We start from the raw sequence: 22498 nt of genomic DNA on the forward strand, positions 1-22498 counted from the left end.
GAATCATCCACTTACCAGAGCAAAAAATGAAATAATTAACCGATTCTTGTATAAATCCTACATAACTAGTCCCTACCTTAACTAGTTCAGAGGGGTTGAAAAAACCGAAAACTGAAAATAAAATTCTACCTATGTGATTGAGAGGGTGTATCAGCACCAGGAATGAGAATCTTGAAGGCTGAACTAAACAAAACATCCTTAAACAGTCTACAACTATGCATGTTTTGCTAACCTTCGAGTTCTTCAAAAGTTCTTCTGCCCTCGGAAAATCTTTGCCTTCACTAGCCTGACTCTAATCTGTACATCGTCTAATCTTGAATGTAAACTTCTCATTTTCTACCCAGCTAATTGCCCTCTCCGGAAGTTTGTGGCCTTACTTGTGCATGAGCTTTCAAAGCCTCTGAGGAGAAGTTCTCAAGAGCCTTGAATATTGGGACCAAACCTCCTTGTAAACTACTAGACGCTGCATCGTGCACCAACTTCATAGCATCACTGTGTCGTATTCTCTCTTCTTCTAATCGCTTTCTCATCGAATCCAAGTCTACTTTAAGATCATCATGACGTGAGATTCCACTGTCTGAGGCAGCAATTGATTTTCCTGACACTCCGTCTTGTTTCCGCCCTGGCTTCACCCTCTCACCATGAAGCCCTTTCATCCGCTTGTCATAATCTTTTGCAAGAAACTCTGCTTTGAGCCTGTGACGTTGCTCTTCGTCTTGCCTCTCCCACAGTTTCCGCAAATTTGATGCAAAATGCTGCATAGAATTAGAAACTCCGTCTTCATTCATAACTTCCATTGCTTGGTGCCAATCATGGCATGTTGCAAAAATCAGAGGAGCTCCAATACGTCCCGGGGAGAAGGGTACAATTCCATCAGACGTTACTTCTGGTTCATAATTTAGACATTGAAAAAGCCATCCATTTAAAGACTGAACGTAAGACTTTTGAGCTGTAATCCAATCGTTGAAATTAGAGCACCAACTGCGGAGCTCCATTTCAAGTTCAATAGTGGCTCTCAACCTCGAATCTTTTTGAAATCCAGTGTTAGATCTCAACGTTCGTGTTTTACTATCCATAATAGCTTGAAACTGCTTCCGGTGACACTTGAGCATCAACTTCCACATCCTTGTAAGCCTGCAAACATATAGATATCAGATATCAAAGAGGTGCCATCAAGTACAAGACCAAGGGATATTCAAGAACTCGCGGGTTTTTTCCCTGGTAAATTAAACCCAATTTTTCATTAAAGCCATAACTATAATTTATTCCGAAACTAAAAGTTATGAATTAAAATTTTTATTAACTAACAACAGCAAGGTATAATAGTTGTTGCACTGACTAGTGACTACTGACTCAGAAAAAGCCAATTCATTAGAGACAAAACCACTTTGTCCCAGTTTCTTTCTTGCACTTCATGCATTTTAGCACCCTTGGGTCGCAAGCACAAATGTAATTTATTACTTAAAACTGCAACCTACCAAATCAACATGTAAAACATTCCCTTTTTACACAAAGAATATACATATATAAGCGACAGAGCAAGGAACCTTAGATATTCTAAGAGAAAAAAAATAAATCTAAACAGGTAAACAGATGCATGTGACCTTGTGTGCATATGCTACTTATAATTATCGTTCATAGAAATTTATTATCCATACCCATGAATCAATGTTGTGATCCGGGGTTGCAGTTCCTCATCCCTCAACTTGTGAATTCTGCTTGAGATGGCCTCGATACCTCTCATGCAAACATTAAGCTTTGTTAGTAATCTCCTTACAGATGCTCGTGTTGCATCAATTTTGCTGGACTCCGCCCCCTTGTCATCCAAAGCTTTAAGTTTCTTGCATAACTTCTCATAAACAAGTCGTAGCCTTTCTTCGACCTACATTCCATAACCATTTATATTTTTTCATTAGAATTAAAATCCTTTCTTAAAGTGCTGAAATTGCACACCAGAATTTACAATACAATTTAAAAGCGACTGAACAGACATGATACATTAAAGCATGATGAGATCACTGGCCACCTGATACTTTCAGGAAAGAAAAGTCCAATTGAAGTACATATTGTGTAGCACATGTAAAAACCTTTTAAACCTGTGCATATATTGTAGATAGTATAAGATAACTATTTATTTTATAAAGAGATTTTTTGGTTTTTTCAGATTAAATTTAATTTCTTCAAAAATGTATCGCCACAAGTAGTTGTTTTTTTTTTTGTATAAGGTATTACAACATAAGTCACTGCATGACTGGAATCTTTAAACAAGTTTTTAAGTTAATTAAGAGAAGTTAAATTTCGGTGTGTTCTGTAACAGCGGGTATCAATTATTTAGGAGTAAGGGAGCAATATCATCAATTCATTAAATTTAAAAGATATGTTGGATCTGGTAAAAAGTGAAAATAAAAAAACTACTAAAGAAATTGACAGCCCCCAACGTATTTAAATTTACTTTAGACTAATTCGACCCTACAAGTACAGGAGTGAACTATCCATTTGATACGACAAAACTTCTCTGCAAAACACTCAGTGTTGCAGGCTATAAATGACAATTTGACATCAAGCATAAATTATTCACTATGATGATGTGTATGGAACTATGGATAGAATTTAGCTTCATATATACCTTAACTTCCTTATATAGCTTTTTTTCCCATGCATAGAGCTCTTCCAAAATAGATGAGATGTTGCCATACTCGACATTTGTGTCCTTTTCAGAATTCTCATAATAAGATCTTGCAAGCTTTATTGTCTTTGAATTCACTCTTACTGAAGGCCTAGAACTAGCTAATGACGATGCCGAAGAAGGTGCTTTCCGATGCATAATTCTGGACAGCGCCACTGCAAAAAGACATATAGTTCATAAAAGTAGCAAGACATAAGGTGAGAGATGATGACAAAGATTATAACTACATGCTTATGACGTTTATTTATGAAACTGCGTAACCTCTAAACGTTGACAGACAAAGACATTAAATATCTAGCAGGTGTAGCATTATTATCAAAGGTGAGGAGTTCAGTTGTAGATACTAAAACAAAATCTAATCTCATGAAAGTTAAAGAAACAAAAAGTGAAACACATGAACACATATTTCTAATCATTAACAAGCTGGTACACTGGATGAAATTTCTTGATCACCATATGTAAATCAAATTTGGGACCGCGAGTCCAGAATACTTCTGTAAGCTAAGATCGTACAATGAACTCGTATAAGTATAGTCTGAGAATCAAATGATAGGTATATATAAACCATTCAATAAATGGATAGAACGAACTTTTTGGAAACAGCCTACTGTGTAAAGTTCCCAAACAAAGAGTAAGGTGCTGTAGTAAAATGTGGCTCTTATAAACGCTTAAAAAGGAAACATTATGGTTATATGAAGCTATTCCTGTACAAGAATTGAACATTCAAATATCGGCTTTAGATATAAGTATTTTTATATTCAGTGGTGCAACCGAAAATTCCATAGGTAAGCCAGTAACACGTTTTGGGATTCAGCAGCACGGAGTCATGGACTAAAAGTGCTTAAAAAGCCAATAGTTTGTTCTTCAAATTTTAAGTAACTAGCCTATAGATTATTCTTCACTAGTCCAGTAAACTAGTAGATAGCTCATCCTTCAATGTTTTAGTACCTACTGATAGGTCACGGCTAATTGAATAATCTAACTAATTAGGCTTCTAGAGCCTTTGACATTGTTCCTGTATAGTCTCTTTAAACTTCTGAACCGCTGTCCTGCATCACCTACACTAATCATTAATCTTCCCACCATTTCGTCTACAAGCATTGTACGACACCATTCCATCCCCTTAGATAACACGTAAATTATAGCAACATAGTTACCATTTTCCAATTCACAATTTATATATACTATTAATCCTATTTGCGATGAGAAATGTTTCAAGTTCATATGAATATGCAAATGATATATTACAATAGGAAGTTTTAGGATTTCGAGAAAAAATTAGCAATGTGTATCCAGCATATTACATAATAAAAAAATTTTAAAGGCACCAACTTCCCGATATCATACATTCTTTCAATCTGATTGACATATCAATGATTTCAAGTTGATATTGTATGTGTTCATAGGGAAAGGATGCTCGAGAAATTCAAGCAAGTAATCAGTCAGCAATATATAACAAGATTGGACTAGAAGAAAACCACAGTTCCATCCATACCTTTGAGTGCAGTTGACTTTGGTAGATAGGGTAGCTTCCCGACCTCAAGCATCAATGCGACCTCTTTCCCATGACTAGATGCAATCTCAAATTCATTCTTAATTTCACCAACCACCTCCTGAATATCTCGAGAACCATGAGTAGATAATGTCGTTAAACTACTCGTCTTTGATGATTCAACATCGTGAATTGACACCTCTTCCACCTCAAAACTGACCTCTCTTTTCTGCACATAATCATCCTCTGAGCTCATTGTCACAACTGTATCCGGACTGCCTTCTTCACCTTTTGCAGAACTTGATGATTTTGCCTCATTATTTCGTGATGGTCCTGCTCTAGAAGTGCCCTCACTTTGAAATGATGGCATGGCCTTCTTACCTCCGTCATTGCGTGATGGAATTGCCTTTGTATCTCCGTCATTGTGGGATGGTATTGCCCTTGAAGCATCATTACTGTGAGACGGTACCGTCCTTGGACTACCCTCACTACCATGCGACCGAACAGCCCTTGAACCATCGCCTTTTTTTGGTGGCATTGGTTTAGGATTTCTCTTTACATTCTCATTCACATTTTTTTGCTTCTGAACTTCTTTAATGATCTCAGTTTCCGTTTCTTCTTCTAAATCAGGAATTCCCTCCCTTTCCCTTACTTCATCCGAATTTGGACTACTAGCAATAGATCCATACACACTCTGAGTATAATTACCTAGATAACCATTCTCATAACCATATCCATCAAAAGGGTTTAAAAAATCCCATCCAGAAACACTTGGGGCAGGAGGCGGAGGTGGAAGTGGATCAGCTTGAGAACTAGTTCTGTTACTTGGGGGAGGCCTTTCTGGTGGTGAACTTGTTAGAAACCCAAAGAACCCCCCACTTGCATCAGGGTACCCTGAGTATGAATTTGCAGAGGCATATGGTCCTTCACCATGAATCACAGTACGAACAGATGGCCCAGAGCTTCTCATGTAATATGCATATGAATTTGAACTCCCTCCATACTGTCCCCAACCTGTTCCATAGGGTTGATCTTCGACATTCATTCCATAAGGTTGATCCGCAACATTCATTCCATAAGGTTCATCCACGACATTCATTCCATAAGGTTCATCCACAACATTCATAGCATAAGGCGGATTCATCCCATAACCATACGGCTGCCAAGCTGATTGAGGGGGTGGATTAAAATTTGACTCATAACCATTAGGCCCCCAAGGAGGATATCTATCTACTCCATAACCATTAGGCTCCCTTCCAGGATATCCATCCACTCCATAACCCTCGGGCTGAAAACCTCTTTGACGAGGTGGAGAAGCCTTTCTACCCCTATTTCTTGGACTATCATCATCATCTTCTTCGTCATCAATGTGAATGTGTCCATCATCTAAATGAATATGACCAGAAGACGAATCCAAGTCAGAATCCGATAAATGCAAATGACCATCCTCATCATCATCAACCCTCAAATGACCATGAGAAATCGACCCCGAATCCGAAGTACTCTTGCGGTGCTCACCACCAACATTCCTACTAGTACTCCCCAAATTCCTACTTCTCCCCCTTTTCCCCTCATCAGAGGGCAATGTAAGCACAGGCGAATCCAAAGGCGATTCGCCAACCACAATCTCTTCATCAACAAACCGACGGAGCGCCTCACCAACATCAATCAAAGAACGAAAATACAGTATATGTGCAGTAGAAAGAGCATACCTATGATCAACTGCAGCTTTAATTAGTTCTTTTCTCTCCCTACACCTAATCACTAATGGCAAGTCATCAACTTTAGACCCTCCACAACCCATTCCAACAATTACAAACCCCTCCAAACAATAACAAATCCAAACCCTAATCACTAAATCATCAAACCAAATCAACAAAATCAAAGCAGTCATAACATTACCTGGCAGCCCAGATCAAACATTGCAAGCATCTCTCCCCTCCACAATACAAAACACCAAAACCCCAGATCAGCAACGAATTATATATAATGGGTCTCACTAAAAATTCGATCTTGGCAAGAAATTAATTAAAGAAGTGTCTAAAAACTACTCATTACCATCCATACGAGGATGGAAAGAGAGAAAAAAGGAATCTTTAAGATTATAGTTTCAAAAAATAAATTGGGTATTTTAAATAAAATACAATTGTATATATGGTAAGTACTAGTACTAGTCCATTAAAAAATATACTCGGGAAGTGTGAATTGGGTATGAGAAAACTGGGGAGATGGGGTTCTTTTGTTTTTATAGTAAATAAATAAAATCAAGAAATCAGAATTGAATTGATTTGGGGTTTTTAATTATGTAAATATAAAGACACAAAACAATAAATACAGAAAGGCGGGGTTTTAGAGGAGGGAGAATGAGGGTTTTGGACATGATAATAATAAGAAGAGAAAGATGTAAGAAGGAGACAAGAGTTGAAGATGTTATAACTGGAAACTCCATCTTCATCATGTTTTTTTCTTTCTATATATGTAAGTATGTGTTGTACATATGTAAGTATGTGTGTAATGTGTGTGTCTGTGTGTATAATTTCTCTGACTCTCTGTGCTGTAACCTGGAATTTTGCCGGGTGATCCTGCCATATGTAATAATGGAATGGGGTTCACTTTGGCTAATAGGCTGAGGGGTCCCATCCTACAAAGTTCTTGCCCTTGACCTTTTTAGCTCTTTTTGAGTTTTTGGTTTTTGAACTTTTCGGTGGTTGTTGAGCAAATATCTTAATTTTAAATCTTGACTAATTTTTGGGGGTCATTTTTAAGTTTCTAAGTTGATTGGTCATTGGTGTACCTTTTTTTGGTAAGGGTAATTGTTACACCTGTCATGTAATTCTTTACTGTTTGCGCGTATTTTTTGACTCTTATAAATTATAATTTATAGTATTTTTTAAAATTAAAATTTAAATGCTGAAATTTTATTAAGAAAAGGAAATTTGAAAAAATTATGAAACTATATTTTATAGACACATAAAAATATGTGCCAAAAAGTAACGTAATAAATCTATTATTATAGGAATATTTACGAGTAGTGCTCAACGTATAAAAAAAAAATTCAAACTTTTTTAAAATAACATGATAAACAAGTCGATGATTTTAAACAAGTCTACATATCCACCAAATTTGATTTTAAAATCTTTTATCAGAAAGTAAATTATTGATTTTAATTAATTAATTTATGTTCATACGGGAGGTCTTATTTTCATTCATGTGAATCAAACCAGTCAAATATTATCAATTATATTTTAAGAAAAAAATTCTCATATTTAATATTTTTATTATTAATGTAAATGAAATATTATCAACTAATATTCGAAAAGAAATAGAAAACTCTCTAGCATTTCTCTTATTTAGTTTCCCCTTGATCTTTACATATTTTGAGTCTTGCATATATACTTTCGCGCTAATAATGTCAATATATATATATATATTTTTTTAAAAACGCTGAGATCCGATCTCATTCAGTTTATGGAAAGATGGTGTACATCGTGATCTCACTCGGTCGCCTATAACTCGGACATGTGTTCCAGAAACGTCACCCCGTCACACAATTTATTTTCTTGCTAAATGATAATTTTTTATTCTTTCAACTTATTTTCCAAAATTAAGTTAATTTTGTTAAAAGGATAAAATAAATTATTTAGAATAATAAACATGTATTAAATATTTGTTATCTAAAAATATAAAATAAAATATAAAATTTTCTAATCGAAATATGTCCTTATTTTACTAAACGAGCCAAACATGCTTCAAATCGTGCTCTTTGCCATTCACCAATTAAATTTGAATTTTTTGCTTGAGTTAAATACATAATTATGATGGGTTAATTATCTAGTTGGTCACTGAAGTAGGTCTAATGTATCAAGTTGATCACTGAAGTGAAAACAGTACCAAGATGGTCACTAAAGTCATCATATATATCAAACAAGTATCTTAAATTATGAGTTGAAGTAATAAAAATATTATTTATAAAATTTTACACATCATTTTTAAATGTTATCATAACCAACTAAAAAATTATGAATTCTAATATTTATTATAATATATTTAGATTTTATCAAGTTTATTTATTATTTATTTTTAATTAAAACAAAGAAAATAGTTATATAATAAAAAAAATAATAATAAATAATTTTGATAAAATTTAAATATATTATCATAAATACCAGAAATCATAACCTTTGGTTGTGGTAACATTTAAAAATGATGTGTAAAATTTTATAAATAATATTTTTATTACTTGAATTCATATTTCAAAGTACTTGTTTGATATTTATGGTGATTTTAGTTATCATTTTGATACCGTTTTCACTTCAGTGAGCAATTTGATACATTAAGCCCATTTCAATGACCAACTAGATAATTAACCCGAATAACTAACACTTACATGTTCTTATAAACTGGATTTGTTTTTTTGATTGTTATATTTTTATAACAGTCAAAACCGAAAATATGACTAGTATAGAATTATTAAATTGTTAACTTTAAGATATTTTGCATTAGGATTTGATTTTTTGATTGTTATATTTTTATAACAGTCAAAACCGAAAATATGACTAGTATAGAATTATTAAATTGTTAACTTTAAGATATTTTGCATTAGCTGACTTTGGCTTTCTAATTATATCATGTCATATTTATATAATATAATATAATTGAGTGTCGGTCTTATCGAAATATAAATCCAAACAGTTCAGTATTACATGATATGATATTTAGTTAGAGCATCTACAGCGCTGTTCGTTATAATTGTTGGTTAAATTGGACTTGTAACACATTAGGTAAAATTTGTTAAACTTGTAATAGCATCTCCAACGGCGCTGGTTATAATCGTTGGCTAAATTGGACATATAAGACATTATGTAAAATTTACTGAACCTGTAAGACATTGTACTTCAATGGCATTGCCTATATTGGTTGACTATAATTTAAAAATAGAATGTTACTAATATTTTAGTTTGTTAAAATAGAATATATCAGTTCAATATGGTAATAAATGATGTGCAATCATCCCACAGATTTCTTACAGACCTGTAGAGGTTCGACAAATATAACCATTCATAAGAGGTTGGCTAAAATTATAGATAACAGATTCACGTGGTTGGAGTGTGACTTTTTTAAGAAGTTGGTTAAATTTTTTATATTTGGAATGCCAACTCACTTTTTAGCTAAAGGTTTTATATGGTTGGAGATGCTCTAAAACATTGTGCTTCAATGGTATTGGTTATATTGGTTGGTTATAATTTAAAAATAGTATGTTATTAATATTTAGATTGTTATAAATAGAATATATCAATTTATTATAGTAATAATTTATATGTAATCAGCGGGAAGGAGGAAAATAAATTGCGGGAGATGGTGCGGGATTCACTACAGATCTGCAGTGGTTCGACAAATATAGTCATCCATAGGGGATGGTTATAATTATAACAATGGCTTGCGATGGTTGGAGTGGTGTTTTTTTGTAGACATTGACTAAATTTTTTAAATTTGGAAAACCAACTAGACCTTTAGCTAAATGCTTGTTATGATTGGAGATGCTTTTAATTAGACACTGCTCTTAATTGGACACGGTTTTATTTTGGAAAATACCTTACACCTAAAATATACTGAGAAACACGTCTAAATCACGTTTCAAATTTTGTTCAACACTTTCCGTATATACAAGTTCCAGTCACCCAACGGAGGCCGTTTGAAACTTCTTATTTTTAAATCCGAGACCAATCGGATGGTCCAAGTATTTGATTTATTTATTTTCAGTTTGTATTTTTCAATTTGTTTCATAACATCTGGATTCGACTTTAACTTGTCTCGAAAAATATTAGACCACACTTACAATAAGTCTAAATAATCAAATAAAAAAAAAGCCTTATTTTAGTCCAATATCTTGGTTCGTACAAAATAAGATAGGTCAAATATTATTTATTCCATGTGAATAGAATATCGATTAGCTTTATAGCCGGTTTGGCTGAGCTTATGACTTAACGTGACTTATCTGATAAGGTGGGATTTTAAAATGTATTTTTGATTAGTTTTAACTCATTAACGATTTATAGGTTATTAAAAATATAATAATAAAAAAAAGTGTTTTATGGGTAAATTATGACTTATGAATAATTTTTATTAAAAAAATTTAAGTAACTGAAAAAATACCTCAAACTAACTTATGCTTTTAAGTCGACTTCTTCTGATTTTAAACCGGCTTTAAATAAACAGATATTTTTTTAACTTAAAATTGTAAACAGGTGGACAATTTTTCAGCTTTGGATATCAGCATGTTATTGTGGACTTTCTAGTTATTGCTCAATGTCCAATCTTAAGCCCAAACATATACTCCTGGTCGAGCCCAACGCATGCTGCTGCAACGTCTCCCTAACTCCCTTTTTACCTATCCGAAGAAGTTACCAATTTTTTAGAAGAAAAATGACAAGTATTTTGAAAAGTCATCCCAAATTTTTTTCAGATATAATTAATAATATATGATTGCTCCACTTAATATTAACAACGAGATCCATATATGCACACAAATCACCTTACAAAAGTAATTCCTAACTATTAAAAGATTTTTTTGGCTGGTAAAGATTTAAAAAAAACAAAAAATTATAAATTCTGCAACAAAATCACTCATGTCCGGTAATACAAGAGGAGCCATTGAAAAGTTGCTGAACATCATGAATATTTTTGGCACTAATATAGCTATTCATCGTAGGTAAAATTTGGAAATAAATTTTGGATAGATAGTATTTTTATTTTTAGTATAGATCAAACCGTCATAGAAAATGATTTTGATTTCCAATTGTGGACTGTTTTTTGTTTCGGATCTTTCAACTCCAACTTTAGGTTCATATGAAAAATTATTACTATATTTTATTAGCGATGATTTTGTGTCATGTATGATAATTTGTAAAGACAGGGACCTAATTGAAAAAACCGAAAAGTTCGAGGAGTACTCAATTCATCAACCCACAGTTTTTTATTTCGCGAAATATATCCACAAAGTTATTGGGCTCACAGGGACATAGGGTTGGGATATAAGCTTCTCCGTTGGACCTGTGCTTAGGGTTTCGAAGCCGCATTTCGCCATGGGAAGACGTGAGTCTCTCTCTCTCTCTCTCTCTCCCTCCCTCCCTCTCTCGCCCTCCCTAAATTGATTAGTGTAGTAAGTCTCTGTCTTTTGTAATCATGAATTAGTTGTATAATATATGAATCTTTAGGTTATGTACTTCTGTTTGATTGTACATGTGTGCTTATACTCCATATAATTTTGTTATTATTGTAATTTTGATTTGCCTTTTGTTCATAAAACACTTTACAACTCTTACAATTGATTAATTAGGTTTTTCCCTGATACTTCTATTGATTGGTTGTCAGGAGGATAGGCTGTTAATAAATTTAATTTTTTATTTAATTTGTATTTAGGACCTGCAAGATGTTATCGTCAGATCAAAAACAAGCCCTACCCCAAATCTCGATACTGTCGTGGTGTGCCCGATCCTAAGATTAGGATCTATGACGTTGGAATGAAAAAGAAGGGAGTTGATGAGTTCCCTTTCTGTGTCCATTTGGTCTCCTGGGAGAAGGAGAATGTCTCCAGTGAGGCTTTGGAAGCTGCTCGTATTGCTTGCAATAAGTACATGACAAAGTTTGCTGGTAAAGATGCGTTCCATCTACGGGTCAGGGTTCACCCTTTCCATGTGTTGCGCATTAATAAGATGTTGTCGTGTGCTGGGGCTGATAGGCTCCAGACTGGTATGAGGGGTGCTTTTGGGAAGCCACTTGGAACCTGTGCTCGGGTTAGTATTGGTCAGGTGCTCCTCTCTGTCCGCTGCAAGGACACTAATAGCCCCCATGCCCAGGAGGCATTGCGCCGTGCTAAGTTCAAGTTTCCTGGACGTCAGAAGATCATTATTAGCAGGAAATGGTATGATTGAATAGATATTGAATTAAACTGTGATTGTTTGAAGTTATGATCAGTTATCTGTCTTTATTTATTATCTCTTTTTCTCAGCAGTATCTAATTCTCGTCATTTGGTTGTCCTAGTAGCAATCATGATGCATGTAAAGTCTAAACTAATAATTGTCCTTCTTGGTGTTCAGGGGATTCACTAAGTTTAACCGGACTGATTATATCAAGTGGAAGGCAGAAAACCGCATTCTTCCTGATGGTGTCAATGCTAAGGTTTGTGTTTCATTAGCCACATAAAAATTTCATTTTCAGCTGACATTCGATCTCAATTTCTAGATCATATACTTGAATTTTATGCAGCGTTCTTTAGACTGAATGGGAGTTGAACAAACTAAATATGAAATGTTTTCCCATTGAGCATAGTCTTTGATGTGTAGCCTCTTCTTTTCATTTTTATATCTTTTCCTAGAATCCCTCACTTCATCCTGACGTGTAAAAGATTCTAGCCACACTTGGACCTCCTAATGAGAACTGAGGCCCTTGCGCGGTGTCTCATTTCTAAGACTCTTGTTGTGGTTCTCAGCTAATTTGTATTTTGACATGCTCCTTATACATAATTGCTAGGCGCCAAGTTGCCAAAATGAATGACTATGACTTTTGCTGCTGCTTTTTTTTCTTTTTCAAGTGACTCAAAAGTGTACAAGCTATATGTGCTATGGCTCCTAAGATCTGATTTATCTTCAAGTACCTTAAGTATGAGCCAAATTGAATGATTATAACTTCCGCTTTTATGCAAGTTACTCGAAAGTACAAGCCTGTTTGTTAATCTGCATTTGTTTATTACGTGGCTTCGTAATTTTGTCCTTTGTCTTTTCGAGCTGCTTCATATCTGAATATTATACTAACTATGGGATTCTCACTTTTGCTACAACTTATGCAGCTTCTGGGTTGTCATGGACCTCTTGCAAGACGCCAGCCTGGTAGAGCCTTTATTGATGCTGTGGCGACCTAGAGAATCCTATTCAATTTTGAGGTGTTATCAGAGTTGGATCATCTTGCATTTCTAGTTATCTACCCTTGCTAGTTTTTATTTTCCGAACTCTGTGTGAAAGAGCTACTATGTTGCTACCATTTACTTAATTCGCAGTTTCTTCGTGATTTTGTTACTTTGCAATACTAATGAATATCAATTATGATGCTGTTATTACTTTTGAAATGGTCTTGTTGCTTTTTTTTTTGGTAGAGTAGTTGACTGCATTTGTTTCTTAATACTCAGCTACTTGTTTGTTTATCGTTTATGTTTTGGATCATCATGATCAAGTTATATTAATTGTTATGTATGAGGAGGCTCCTCAGTTTGAAACTTTTTTATTGTTTTATAAAAGAAATTAAACACTCCTTATAATATTAATTGAAATTATCTTTTATTCTGTGTAGAGAAATAGGGTTTAGTCTTTTTCCTGACCGGGGACAAAATGTGTGACTAGCTCTTGTGCTAAATAAAATATATTTTTTGACTTATTTTTTTGTGAATAATAAGAGAGGAAAATATGTTACATCATTATACCACGGACAATGTTAATTGTGACTGGTTATTTTACTGTTATTGTATAGAATATTGATATTTATATTCTTAAGTATACACATACAAGATTCTAATTCATAATTTTTTCAATGGTAAACACTTTGTTGTCGAAATTCATCATTATGAATTTCTGACTGAAATTTATTCTATGTATTCTTTACTTCATCCTGATGAACTACAGATGCGCAAACAGTCTGAATTTGAATTGTCGAACGATGAGATAACTCAAATAATAAACACTTATTTTGTGACTTTTTGTCGTCAGTTGTAATGAATATAAATTTAATTATTTTTTTGAAATGGGAATATAAATTTAATTATTGAAAATTAGAATGGATAATAAAAAATTTTGGTCATCCTAAACTCTGATACTGTTGTTATGTGACTTCTGACAAAAAAGGCTTTTCTAAAGTTTAGCATCTCACGTGTTTAAATGTGCTCTGTGAAGATCATTTTTACTAGTATATTAATACAAATGCCTATGTTATAATAATTACTATTTAACAGCCTAATATTACAGTTTAGGCCCCAAACACTTCTATGAAAAACAATGAAATTCCTCTCACATTTCGAATTCTAGCGAGTAATTTGAGATTCTAATGAGAAAATGAAAGAAAAACAAAGAAGAGACTACATTTACCAACAAGAGTCGTGTAAAATGTTATAAACATCTGATCTTTGTTCATCTGTAAGTTGCCTAGGAAACTCTACTTCAAATTTAACTATCAGGTCACCCCTTTCTCCAGGTTCTTTGGCCTTTGGCATTCCCTGCCCTGCTACTATCTTCTCATACCCGGGATATATCACATCTTCCATTGTTATCATCGTCTTCTCTCCGCCTAATAGAGGCACTGAAAGTCTGCAACCAGTAAGCGCTTCTACCAGGGGAATCTCTATTTCGAATACCAAATCATTGCCATCTTTTCTGAACAAAAGGTGGTTGTTCTCTGCAATCAAGAATACAACGTCTCCTGTTTCACCTCCTGGTACCTCATTTCCCTTGCCCTCGAAAGTAATCTTTGTGCCATTTCTCCACCCGGGCTTCACGTTTATTGTGAGCACTTCGTCTTCTTGCACTATTTCTCTGTTGTATGCATACAAACAAGATGACAAGAAACAAACCAGACGAAACTTGAAGGTCCAAATCATCTAAACCATTTATGTATGAACAATTACTAAAAAATTAACTTAATTGACAGGAAAGAGTATGTTGTAATATGTTGCTCACCTGTTGTCTGTGACAACATCTCTTGTGATCTTAACCTTCTTAACACACCCGAAGCATATCTCCTCAAGAGTGCAAGCAAGCTTCTTCTCAACCACTGGAGGTTTGATTACCCCGGAGGAGTTAGAATACATAATCTTGGTGCTCATAGTTCTAGGGAGTGGGCTTGGCTGTCTCCGTATTCCATCCACACTATTCCTGCCAAAAATGTTCTGGCTCGTGCTTTTCGGGAGAGATGACAGATTCCCTGACATGGTATCTGTTGCACGTCCCAGTGGCTGTGAATAACTGGAGCGACGAGAGGCATGATGGCCCTTATGGTTGAACAAATTCCCACTTAATCCTCGGAGAGCACCAGTGCCATTGTTCTGTTCATTCTTGTCACTATTGAGCTGAAATAATTGCAGACATAAAATCATTAGAGTATTTGCAACACATCTTGATTTGTTAATATGATCAGCTAATTAGCCTAAACACATAATGATCAATATTCTAAGACCAAGTCACTGGTAAATTAAGAATCACAAACTGAATTTCCTCAATCAACAAAGAAAGTCGCAATTTTTAAGAAATATCAGAACAATTTTTGGTTAGAGATTATCTTTTTCTTTCAGAGTTTCGAAAGAGGATGTAAACCAGAGGGACATCACCCGTGAATGAGCCACCACATTTGCGGACCGTTAAATAAAATACGAAAACTTCTCGATCACACATACATTAGAACTCCACATTTAATTCATAAAAAGGGTACCCTGAAATTCAAGAGACATGCAAGATTAGGCATAATTATAGTACCTTGGGAGATTTGAGGTCCTCTGATTTGTGCTTCTTGTTGATGGCATGATCAAGCTTATGACGACTGGATGATTTCTTGAGCTTCATTGTAAGAAAAGCTTTGCATGATTTACAAACATTTGCTAAACGATGGATATGCATGCGACACTGCTCAGTAGACCGCGGTTTCGAACCAATATCGGTCATTGCAGCCACAAAACTCAGATAAATAATTCAACAGCAAGAGAAACAAAGATTTATGCGTTTCTTGGGTTGATTTGGAAAGAAGATGGAAAGGTTTGTTTATATTAGCATGTTCATGTGCTTTCCTTTCAAGTCTTGATGTTATTTCTTTATTTAAAAAATACCCAAATATTTATTACTCATATTATACTAGTCATAATTTAGAATAGCATATTCCTAAAGTATCTCAAAATTTTATTCCTATTTTTTCATAAGTGACACACTTATGTATATACGAAATGGCATTATTATTATAATATGTATGATCAATCAAACATCATTAACTAGTATTTAAGAAAATAATTTTTAAAAACCTAATATTTGACGATTAAAAAAAACCCTTATATTTAACACTACACAATAGTGTAGGATCTTTGGACCAGGTAATCGGTTAACCGAGACGGCATGCTGCAAGAATACGAGAAACGGGACAAAGCAGGCATAATAATTTTGTTGCAAATAAATACAAGTAGGTATTTTCATTATTTGTATTCCCTCCGATTCTTGGAACTGTGTGGGAAGTTGGATAATTTTTTGGATACGATTTTATGAAATTGTGAGAACGGGTATGAGTGTCTTTTGCTATCGACTGTACTTCGTGTCCGCACTCCGACTTACCTCATGATGTTAATTCGAAAATATATATTAAAAAAATTTATGTTACTTCTTCTGTTTTAAATTAGATATTATGTAATATGTTTTTAATTAAATTTTAACTGAAATCTTATGTATTAAAATATATAGTATTATTAAATAATACTTCTTCCATTCTAAATATTTGTTTTTTTTTTCTTTTGATAGGTATTTTGAAGGATAATATAAATAAAAATATAATCTTTAAAAAGAATTTCTAAATGAAATATTATATCATTATTTTTATTATATTTCTAATTATGTGGTCGAAACGTATTAAAATTTCTGCTAAATAGGCTTTTAAATTTTTATAAGAAAAAAAAAAGGGTTTCAATCTGGATTTGTGCCAAGGTTCGAAATATATATATTATTTTTTTTTTTGAAAAAATATATATATTATTTTTAAGTAATGATCGTTTCCGTATTTGTCTTGTACGAGTAATGGTAATGGTAATGGTAAATAATAAAAGAGAATGATGTCCGAAGACTCCGAACAGTTGAAAGAGGTTTCAAAATATTGACAGGAATACCAAGGTTTGAATCCCTCCACCAGTGGGTCCGTATTCACTCTTGCGTAACAAATTAAATTATTTTAAAATATATATTTTTCAGTTTCTTAAAATTATACAATTTTTTTTTTTAAATTCACACAAATTTAGGTTAATTTATTAGAAAAAAAAGTCAAAACTGGGATGTAATCACAGTCCACGGAGTAACATTAACCTCAATTCTTTCCTTAATATTGAAATAGGTTAAGGTAAAATAAAAAAAATCAAGCATATAACTTAAAACAAAATCTCCTGTAACCTGTAAAACTGAGTTCTAATATCTCCCCAAAAATCTCAAAAAGTTATGATTTTTTTCGATTCTATTATATTCAAATTTCAATTATATGATCAAATTATCAAAATTGGAATTCCAAAATCCCCATAAAAAATAAATAGTCGGCACCTTTCAAACACCATCTCATATCTTAATTTCAGCCTCAACCTAAATTGTTATCCATTTTTTATCAACAGTATTAAGACTTAAATTCTAACATATAATTATTAGGATATAAATAATTAGAGATAATACAAACCGAATTATTTGTTAAGAAGTTCGAATCAAGTTATTTGTTAAAAAATTTAAGATCTAATGAATAAGTTCTTCTCCGGTTCGACAAAACCCCAGTTTGCATTTAAGTGAAAAATTTCATGTATAACAAAAATTAAAAGAAATCATGTATAACAAATTTATTAAATCAAGTTTCATTGAGTGTTTAACTTAAATTGATTCAGGATTAATTCATATTGATTCAATTCATCGAGATTGAATACGACTTGATAAAATATAATATGCAGGACATTCTTTCTTGTTTCTATTACACTAACAAATAATATATTTAAATTTTATGTTCTATGTAGGCCTAATTTCCTTTATCATTCAATATAGGTTTGGGCGATTTTTCGTTCAATATTCTAATCTGGACAAAGCCGAAATGAAACTTTTTAACCGAAATCTTATGAGAAAACGAAAAATCGAACTGTATTATAACATTATTTTTTATTTAAATAAAGAACACGGCACAACATCAACGAAAAAGTCAAATTCAGTTTACTTTTCAAGATTTCACTTCAGGCAACAAGTAAACGAAGAAGAAAAAAGGAGCAGACTAGTACAACAAGTGTTGCTCACTTTCCTACACAGAGAGACACGGACAGAGTACAGAGAGTGCACTTGGCTGTTTGACCAAAAAGCAGAAGAAGCTGATTTTTAGTATGTATCTTCCATTCTTATACACCCTTTTGCTTTTACTAACTTCACTTGAACAACCCATCTCAGCTGCTAATCAGCCTCATCGCTATGCCAACAAACACGGACCCTCTTCTGTTATTTTTCCTGTTACTGGCAACGTTTATCCAAAAGGGTATGTGGTATTCAACTTCATCTTTTCTGGGTTTTTCGTATTTTCTGTGATTATTCATTCTTGATTCTGTTGTGGACTTGTGGGTTTATCAGTTTTTTACTTTGTTTTTGGTTGGTGTTTGTTTAAAGTTGTCTGCTATTGTTTTTTGTATGCTGGAAATTCTTATTGATTTGATACTGCAATTCTTGAAGAAAATTGTGATCTTTGAAAATTTTGGCATTGAAAATGTGAAGAGTAATGCTAGAGGTTCCAAACAATTGTGATTTACCTGATGGTCATCGAATGATGATGTTACTGTAAATGATTAGGTTAATGCTTTTGTTGGTGATACATTGACACTGCCACATTTGGTTGCACGATTTGTTAATTGTCCTGGAAAGTGTCTGCTATCGATCCTTACCGGAAGTGTGAATTAAATCTCGGACATAGTGTAGTTATTTGTCCTCTTTGTATGTAAAATATATAACTATGTAAGGGTACAAATAATTGTATATGTTTATAACTCATATGGTTAAGCTTTCCACAACTTCAACCTGAATAAATTATCGCTTGCTTTGGTTTCATCTTTGCAACTCTTGATAAGCTGTACTACTGTACAGTTGCAAAATCTACATTAAAGAAAATTGTGTATTGTATGAAAGCTAATTTGTTTCCATCCACCAAGATATGTCACAGTTCTGTGATTTCTTCTCTTTTTAGTTCTCGCATTCGGTATGAAATTCGTTCATATTGTTTTTGGTTTTTTTAATGTTTTCCTTTACAATATCTGTATCCCTTTATGTTTATTCTTTATTCTATTGTATTGGTCCTTTGTGTTGCCTGTTACGAAATTCTTCACTTAATCCTATTTTACATTAGGTACTTTCATGTGACTATAAAAATAGGTCACCCTGCCAAAGCTTACTTCCTCGATATAGACACGGGCAGTGATCTCACTTGGCTCCAATGTGATGCTCCGTGTACAAAGTGCATACCGGTAATTCATACTTACTCTGCAATCATGGATGTACACTACACTAGAAAGATACCCAATCTTAATCAGTTGAAGATATGATATATTGTGCATTTTGGAGCCGAAATCACTGTAGTCACATGGTTTTCTTGATAAAATTTCCAAGTTCTGGTCATGCAAGTCATTGCAAAAAAAAATGTCTTTATATTTTTTCATCAATTGCAATCAATTTTCTTTAATTAGACAACCTATGATTTCTTGGACTCTGTTTCTTTGTGCAGGCCCCTCACACTCCCTACAAGCCAACCAAAGACCTGGTTAGATGTAGGGATCCATTATGTGCGTCACTTCAGTCTCCGGAAAACCTTCCTTGTGGAACTCCAGAAGAGCAATGTGATTATGAAGTCGGATATGCTGATCATGGTTCATCTATGGGTGTGCTTGTCAAAGATTTTATTTCATTAACTTTAACTAATGGTAGTATACTTGGTCCCCGCCTTGCTTTTGGGTATGTAGTTTGCTCTCAAACCATTTTCTGAACTTTTATGAAAAATCATGTACATGCAGCATATTGGCTATGTACGTTAAATAGGATTCCCGTTACCCTGATCTTATTATTTTGTTTCTCTATAAATATATAGCTGTTTATCGTGGTTTAGTTCTGGTCTTGGTCACCTTATCTTTTTTCTTATCGCCACATTTATATTTTAGTTTTTGATTTTTGTTTAGGATTAATTCCACAAACATAATACTTACCATGTTGTGTCTTCATATCGTTTTACCTATGTAGCTGTGGTTATAATCAAGAAGTTGCAGATTCAGTGCATCCACCTTACACCGATGGAGTCCTCGGCCTCGGGAAAGGAAAATCAAGTATTGTAGGACAGATTTTTAACCTGGGTTTAACACAAAATGTCGTTGGTCATTGCTTGAGTGGCCATGGGGGAGGTTTCCTATTTCTGGGAAATGATCTTCTTCCTTCTTCTGGAGTCATCTGGATGCCGATGTCAAGCAAATCTATAGGGTTAGAAGCTCTAGATCACATTTTTTTTTACTATGGTATTTTTTTAGACATATTGTAATATTTGGATACTATATATGGTTCCAACAGGAACCACTACTCTTTAGGAAATGCCGAACTCCTATTCGGTGGCAAGGCTACTGGGGTAAAGGGTCTCAACATGGTATTTGATAGTGGAAGTACATACACCTACTTCAATTCTCAAGCCTACAAAGCTTTATTTTCTTTGGTGAGATGTAAACCGACGCACCAGTTTAGCACTGATCTTATTATTTTTCTCTCTTCTTTTTTTCCTTAAAAAATTATGAATTTGTATTTTTGACATCTGTAAGTCATTCTCATCTACTTTGCCCAAGCTAATCTTTTGTTAGACGATTGCAGATAAAGAAGGAAGTCAATGGTAAAAATTTGAATGAGGCAAATGATGATAAAAGCCTCCCAGTGTGCTGGAAAGGCACCAAACCTTTTAGATCCATTCGCGATGTCAGTAATTTATTCAAGCCATTAGCTCTGAGTTTTACCAAATCCAAAACTGCTCAGCTCCAAATGCCACCTGAAGCTTATCTTATTGTCACTGTAAGTAGATTTTCAGTATTGTTCTTTCCTTGTTCTGTTTCTTTGAAGCTACAACACGTAAATAACCAAAACTGAATCATTCAAGTGTAAATTTTTTTGTTTTAGGATAAAGGAAACGTGTGTTTAGGTATCATGGATGGCTCCGAAGTTGGACTAGAAGACTTCAATATTATAGGAGGTACATACTTGAGCATATTTTGCACCTCAAACCTGTCATTACCATTCTGACATAACGAGTTTGTTTAAATGCTTTAATTTTGTAATTTTCACTTGCCATTGTCAGACATTTCGCTGCAAGATAAAATTGTGATATTTGATAATGAGAAACAGCGTATTGGATGGGCTACTGCAAATTGCGAAAGACTTCCCAAGTCGTGAGCCATTCTCATGCTCTTTACATTTTTTAACTGCATTTTAAACAAAGTGCAACGCTCACCACAGTTTCTTACCATGTTTATAACAGTGTGGATCATGAAGCAACTCAGAATTTTCTGCATTCATATGGAGTTGACTCTGGTATCTTGCAGGACTATTGATGAGGGTGTATAGTTGTAAGTAATGTACTATGAAGTTTTTGCCAGAGCTGTTGATAAAACCTCCCGAGATATAGTGTACAAGATGATAATAAGATTCGGATTGTTATTAAGTATTATATAATAAATATCCGCCTTTAGTATATATGCATTTGTTACAAGCTGATTGACAGAGAGAGTAGGGATACTTTCTTATGGCAGCCTGGCAGGGATGTACAGTGCACTAGCATTTAAAATGAAGAATTACACTAAATGTGAATATACAGTATATCTAATTTGATGAACATTACAAATATACAATATTAAAACATAATAAGTATATCTCTTTCTTTTGTTTTGCAAAGTAAAAATCTCTTGAAGGAACAAAGATCTAAACTCAGAGAACCCTGTCCCCGGCATTTAATATGCTGTACTGCTTTTACATCATCCAACACATTATGTTGCTATGGTTGACGAATCACTGAGTGGTGTTTGACAAATCTCATTCTGAGTGGTGCTGGCATGGGTGTCATAAATTTGAAGGAAAAGACCTCAAATATCACTGTCGGAGAAGATAACCTCAACCTATCACTTTTCAATCCAAAACATCTGAAACACTAGATCGTGTATCGTTTATTTTTTTTTCTTTTTTAACGGTACACTATTCTAGCGTTTTGAGACTCTAAACACTATTTCATATAGCGTTTTGTTCAAAACGCCAGATCATGTTACATTTTGTTTTAATTTTCTGGTCTAAATATAAAATCATCTAGCATTTTCATTCAAAATTGGAAACACTAGATTATCTGATATTAATAAATGGCATTTTGAGTCATTTTTCCTAACTCCGTTACTTTGAACATGTTATACGCCTTTTTTTTTTCTAGAAATGGAGTTGTTTGGGTATCACTTTACTCTGGTTAAAATAAAAAAATGAAAAAGAAAAATTCAACATGAAACGTAGGGAAACAAATTTTCAAAACA

The 22498-nt window shown here is 33.7% G+C and overlaps 4 protein-coding genes across 6 annotated transcripts; 2 read left to right on the plus strand and 2 right to left on the minus strand.

Annotated features, from left to right (window-relative positions):
* Nucleotides 1-194: 194 nt before the first annotated feature.
* Nucleotides 195-6220, minus strand: LOC108218503 (uncharacterized). Its single transcript, XM_017391472.2, has 4 exons — nucleotides 4182-6220; nucleotides 2627-2841; nucleotides 1659-1882; nucleotides 195-1134 (listed from the first exon to the last, which is right to left on the minus strand). Exons 1-4 carry the CDS (start codon nucleotides 6070-6072, stop codon nucleotides 345-347), a joined length of 3120 nt encoding a protein of 1039 aa, XP_017246961.1. The 5' UTR covers nucleotides 6073-6220; the 3' UTR covers nucleotides 195-344.
* A 4926-nt stretch (nucleotides 6221-11146) lies between these two features.
* On the plus strand, nucleotides 11147-13300 carry LOC108215766 (large ribosomal subunit protein uL16). The gene is made up of 4 exons (XM_017388333.2): nucleotides 11147-11270; nucleotides 11598-12099; nucleotides 12276-12357; nucleotides 13025-13300. Exons 1-4 carry the CDS (start codon nucleotides 11261-11263, stop codon nucleotides 13094-13096), a joined length of 666 nt encoding a protein of 221 aa, XP_017243822.1. The 5' UTR covers nucleotides 11147-11260; the 3' UTR covers nucleotides 13097-13300.
* Nucleotides 13301-14187: 887 nt separating this feature from the next.
* Nucleotides 14188-15994, minus strand: LOC108217346 (uncharacterized). The gene is made up of 3 exons (XM_017390180.2): nucleotides 15690-15994; nucleotides 14898-15286; nucleotides 14188-14753 (listed from the first exon to the last, which is right to left on the minus strand). The coding sequence occupies exons 1-3, from the start codon at nucleotides 15873-15875 to the stop codon at nucleotides 14306-14308; spliced, it is 1023 nt and encodes a 340-aa protein (XP_017245669.1). The 5' UTR covers nucleotides 15876-15994; the 3' UTR covers nucleotides 14188-14305.
* Nucleotides 15995-18126: 2132 nt separating this feature from the next.
* On the plus strand, nucleotides 18127-21680 carry LOC108215811 (aspartic proteinase Asp1). Of its 3 annotated transcripts, none has more exons than XM_064092454.1 (9): nucleotides 18127-18453; nucleotides 19312-19429; nucleotides 19687-19913; nucleotides 20196-20429; nucleotides 20517-20655; nucleotides 20808-21002; nucleotides 21108-21180; nucleotides 21286-21373; nucleotides 21466-21680. In XM_064092454.1, exons 1-9 carry the CDS (start codon nucleotides 18305-18307, stop codon nucleotides 21536-21538), a joined length of 1296 nt encoding a protein of 431 aa, XP_063948524.1. In that variant the 5' UTR covers nucleotides 18127-18304; the 3' UTR covers nucleotides 21539-21680. The 3 variants fall into 3 exon arrangements, with proteins under 3 accessions (XP_063948524.1, XP_017243880.1, XP_063948525.1); XM_017388391.2 differs by having other exon boundaries at nucleotides 18168-18453; nucleotides 21286-21376; XM_064092455.1 differs by having other exon boundaries at nucleotides 18244-18453; nucleotides 19338-19429; nucleotides 21286-21376.
* The last annotated feature ends 818 nt before the right edge of the window (nucleotides 21681-22498 follow it).

This window comes from Daucus carota, chromosome 4, assembly GCF_001625215.2.
Source record: "Daucus carota subsp. sativus chromosome 4, DH1 v3.0, whole genome shotgun sequence".
NCBI classification, from domain to species: Eukaryota; Viridiplantae; Streptophyta; class Magnoliopsida; order Apiales; family Apiaceae; genus Daucus; species Daucus carota.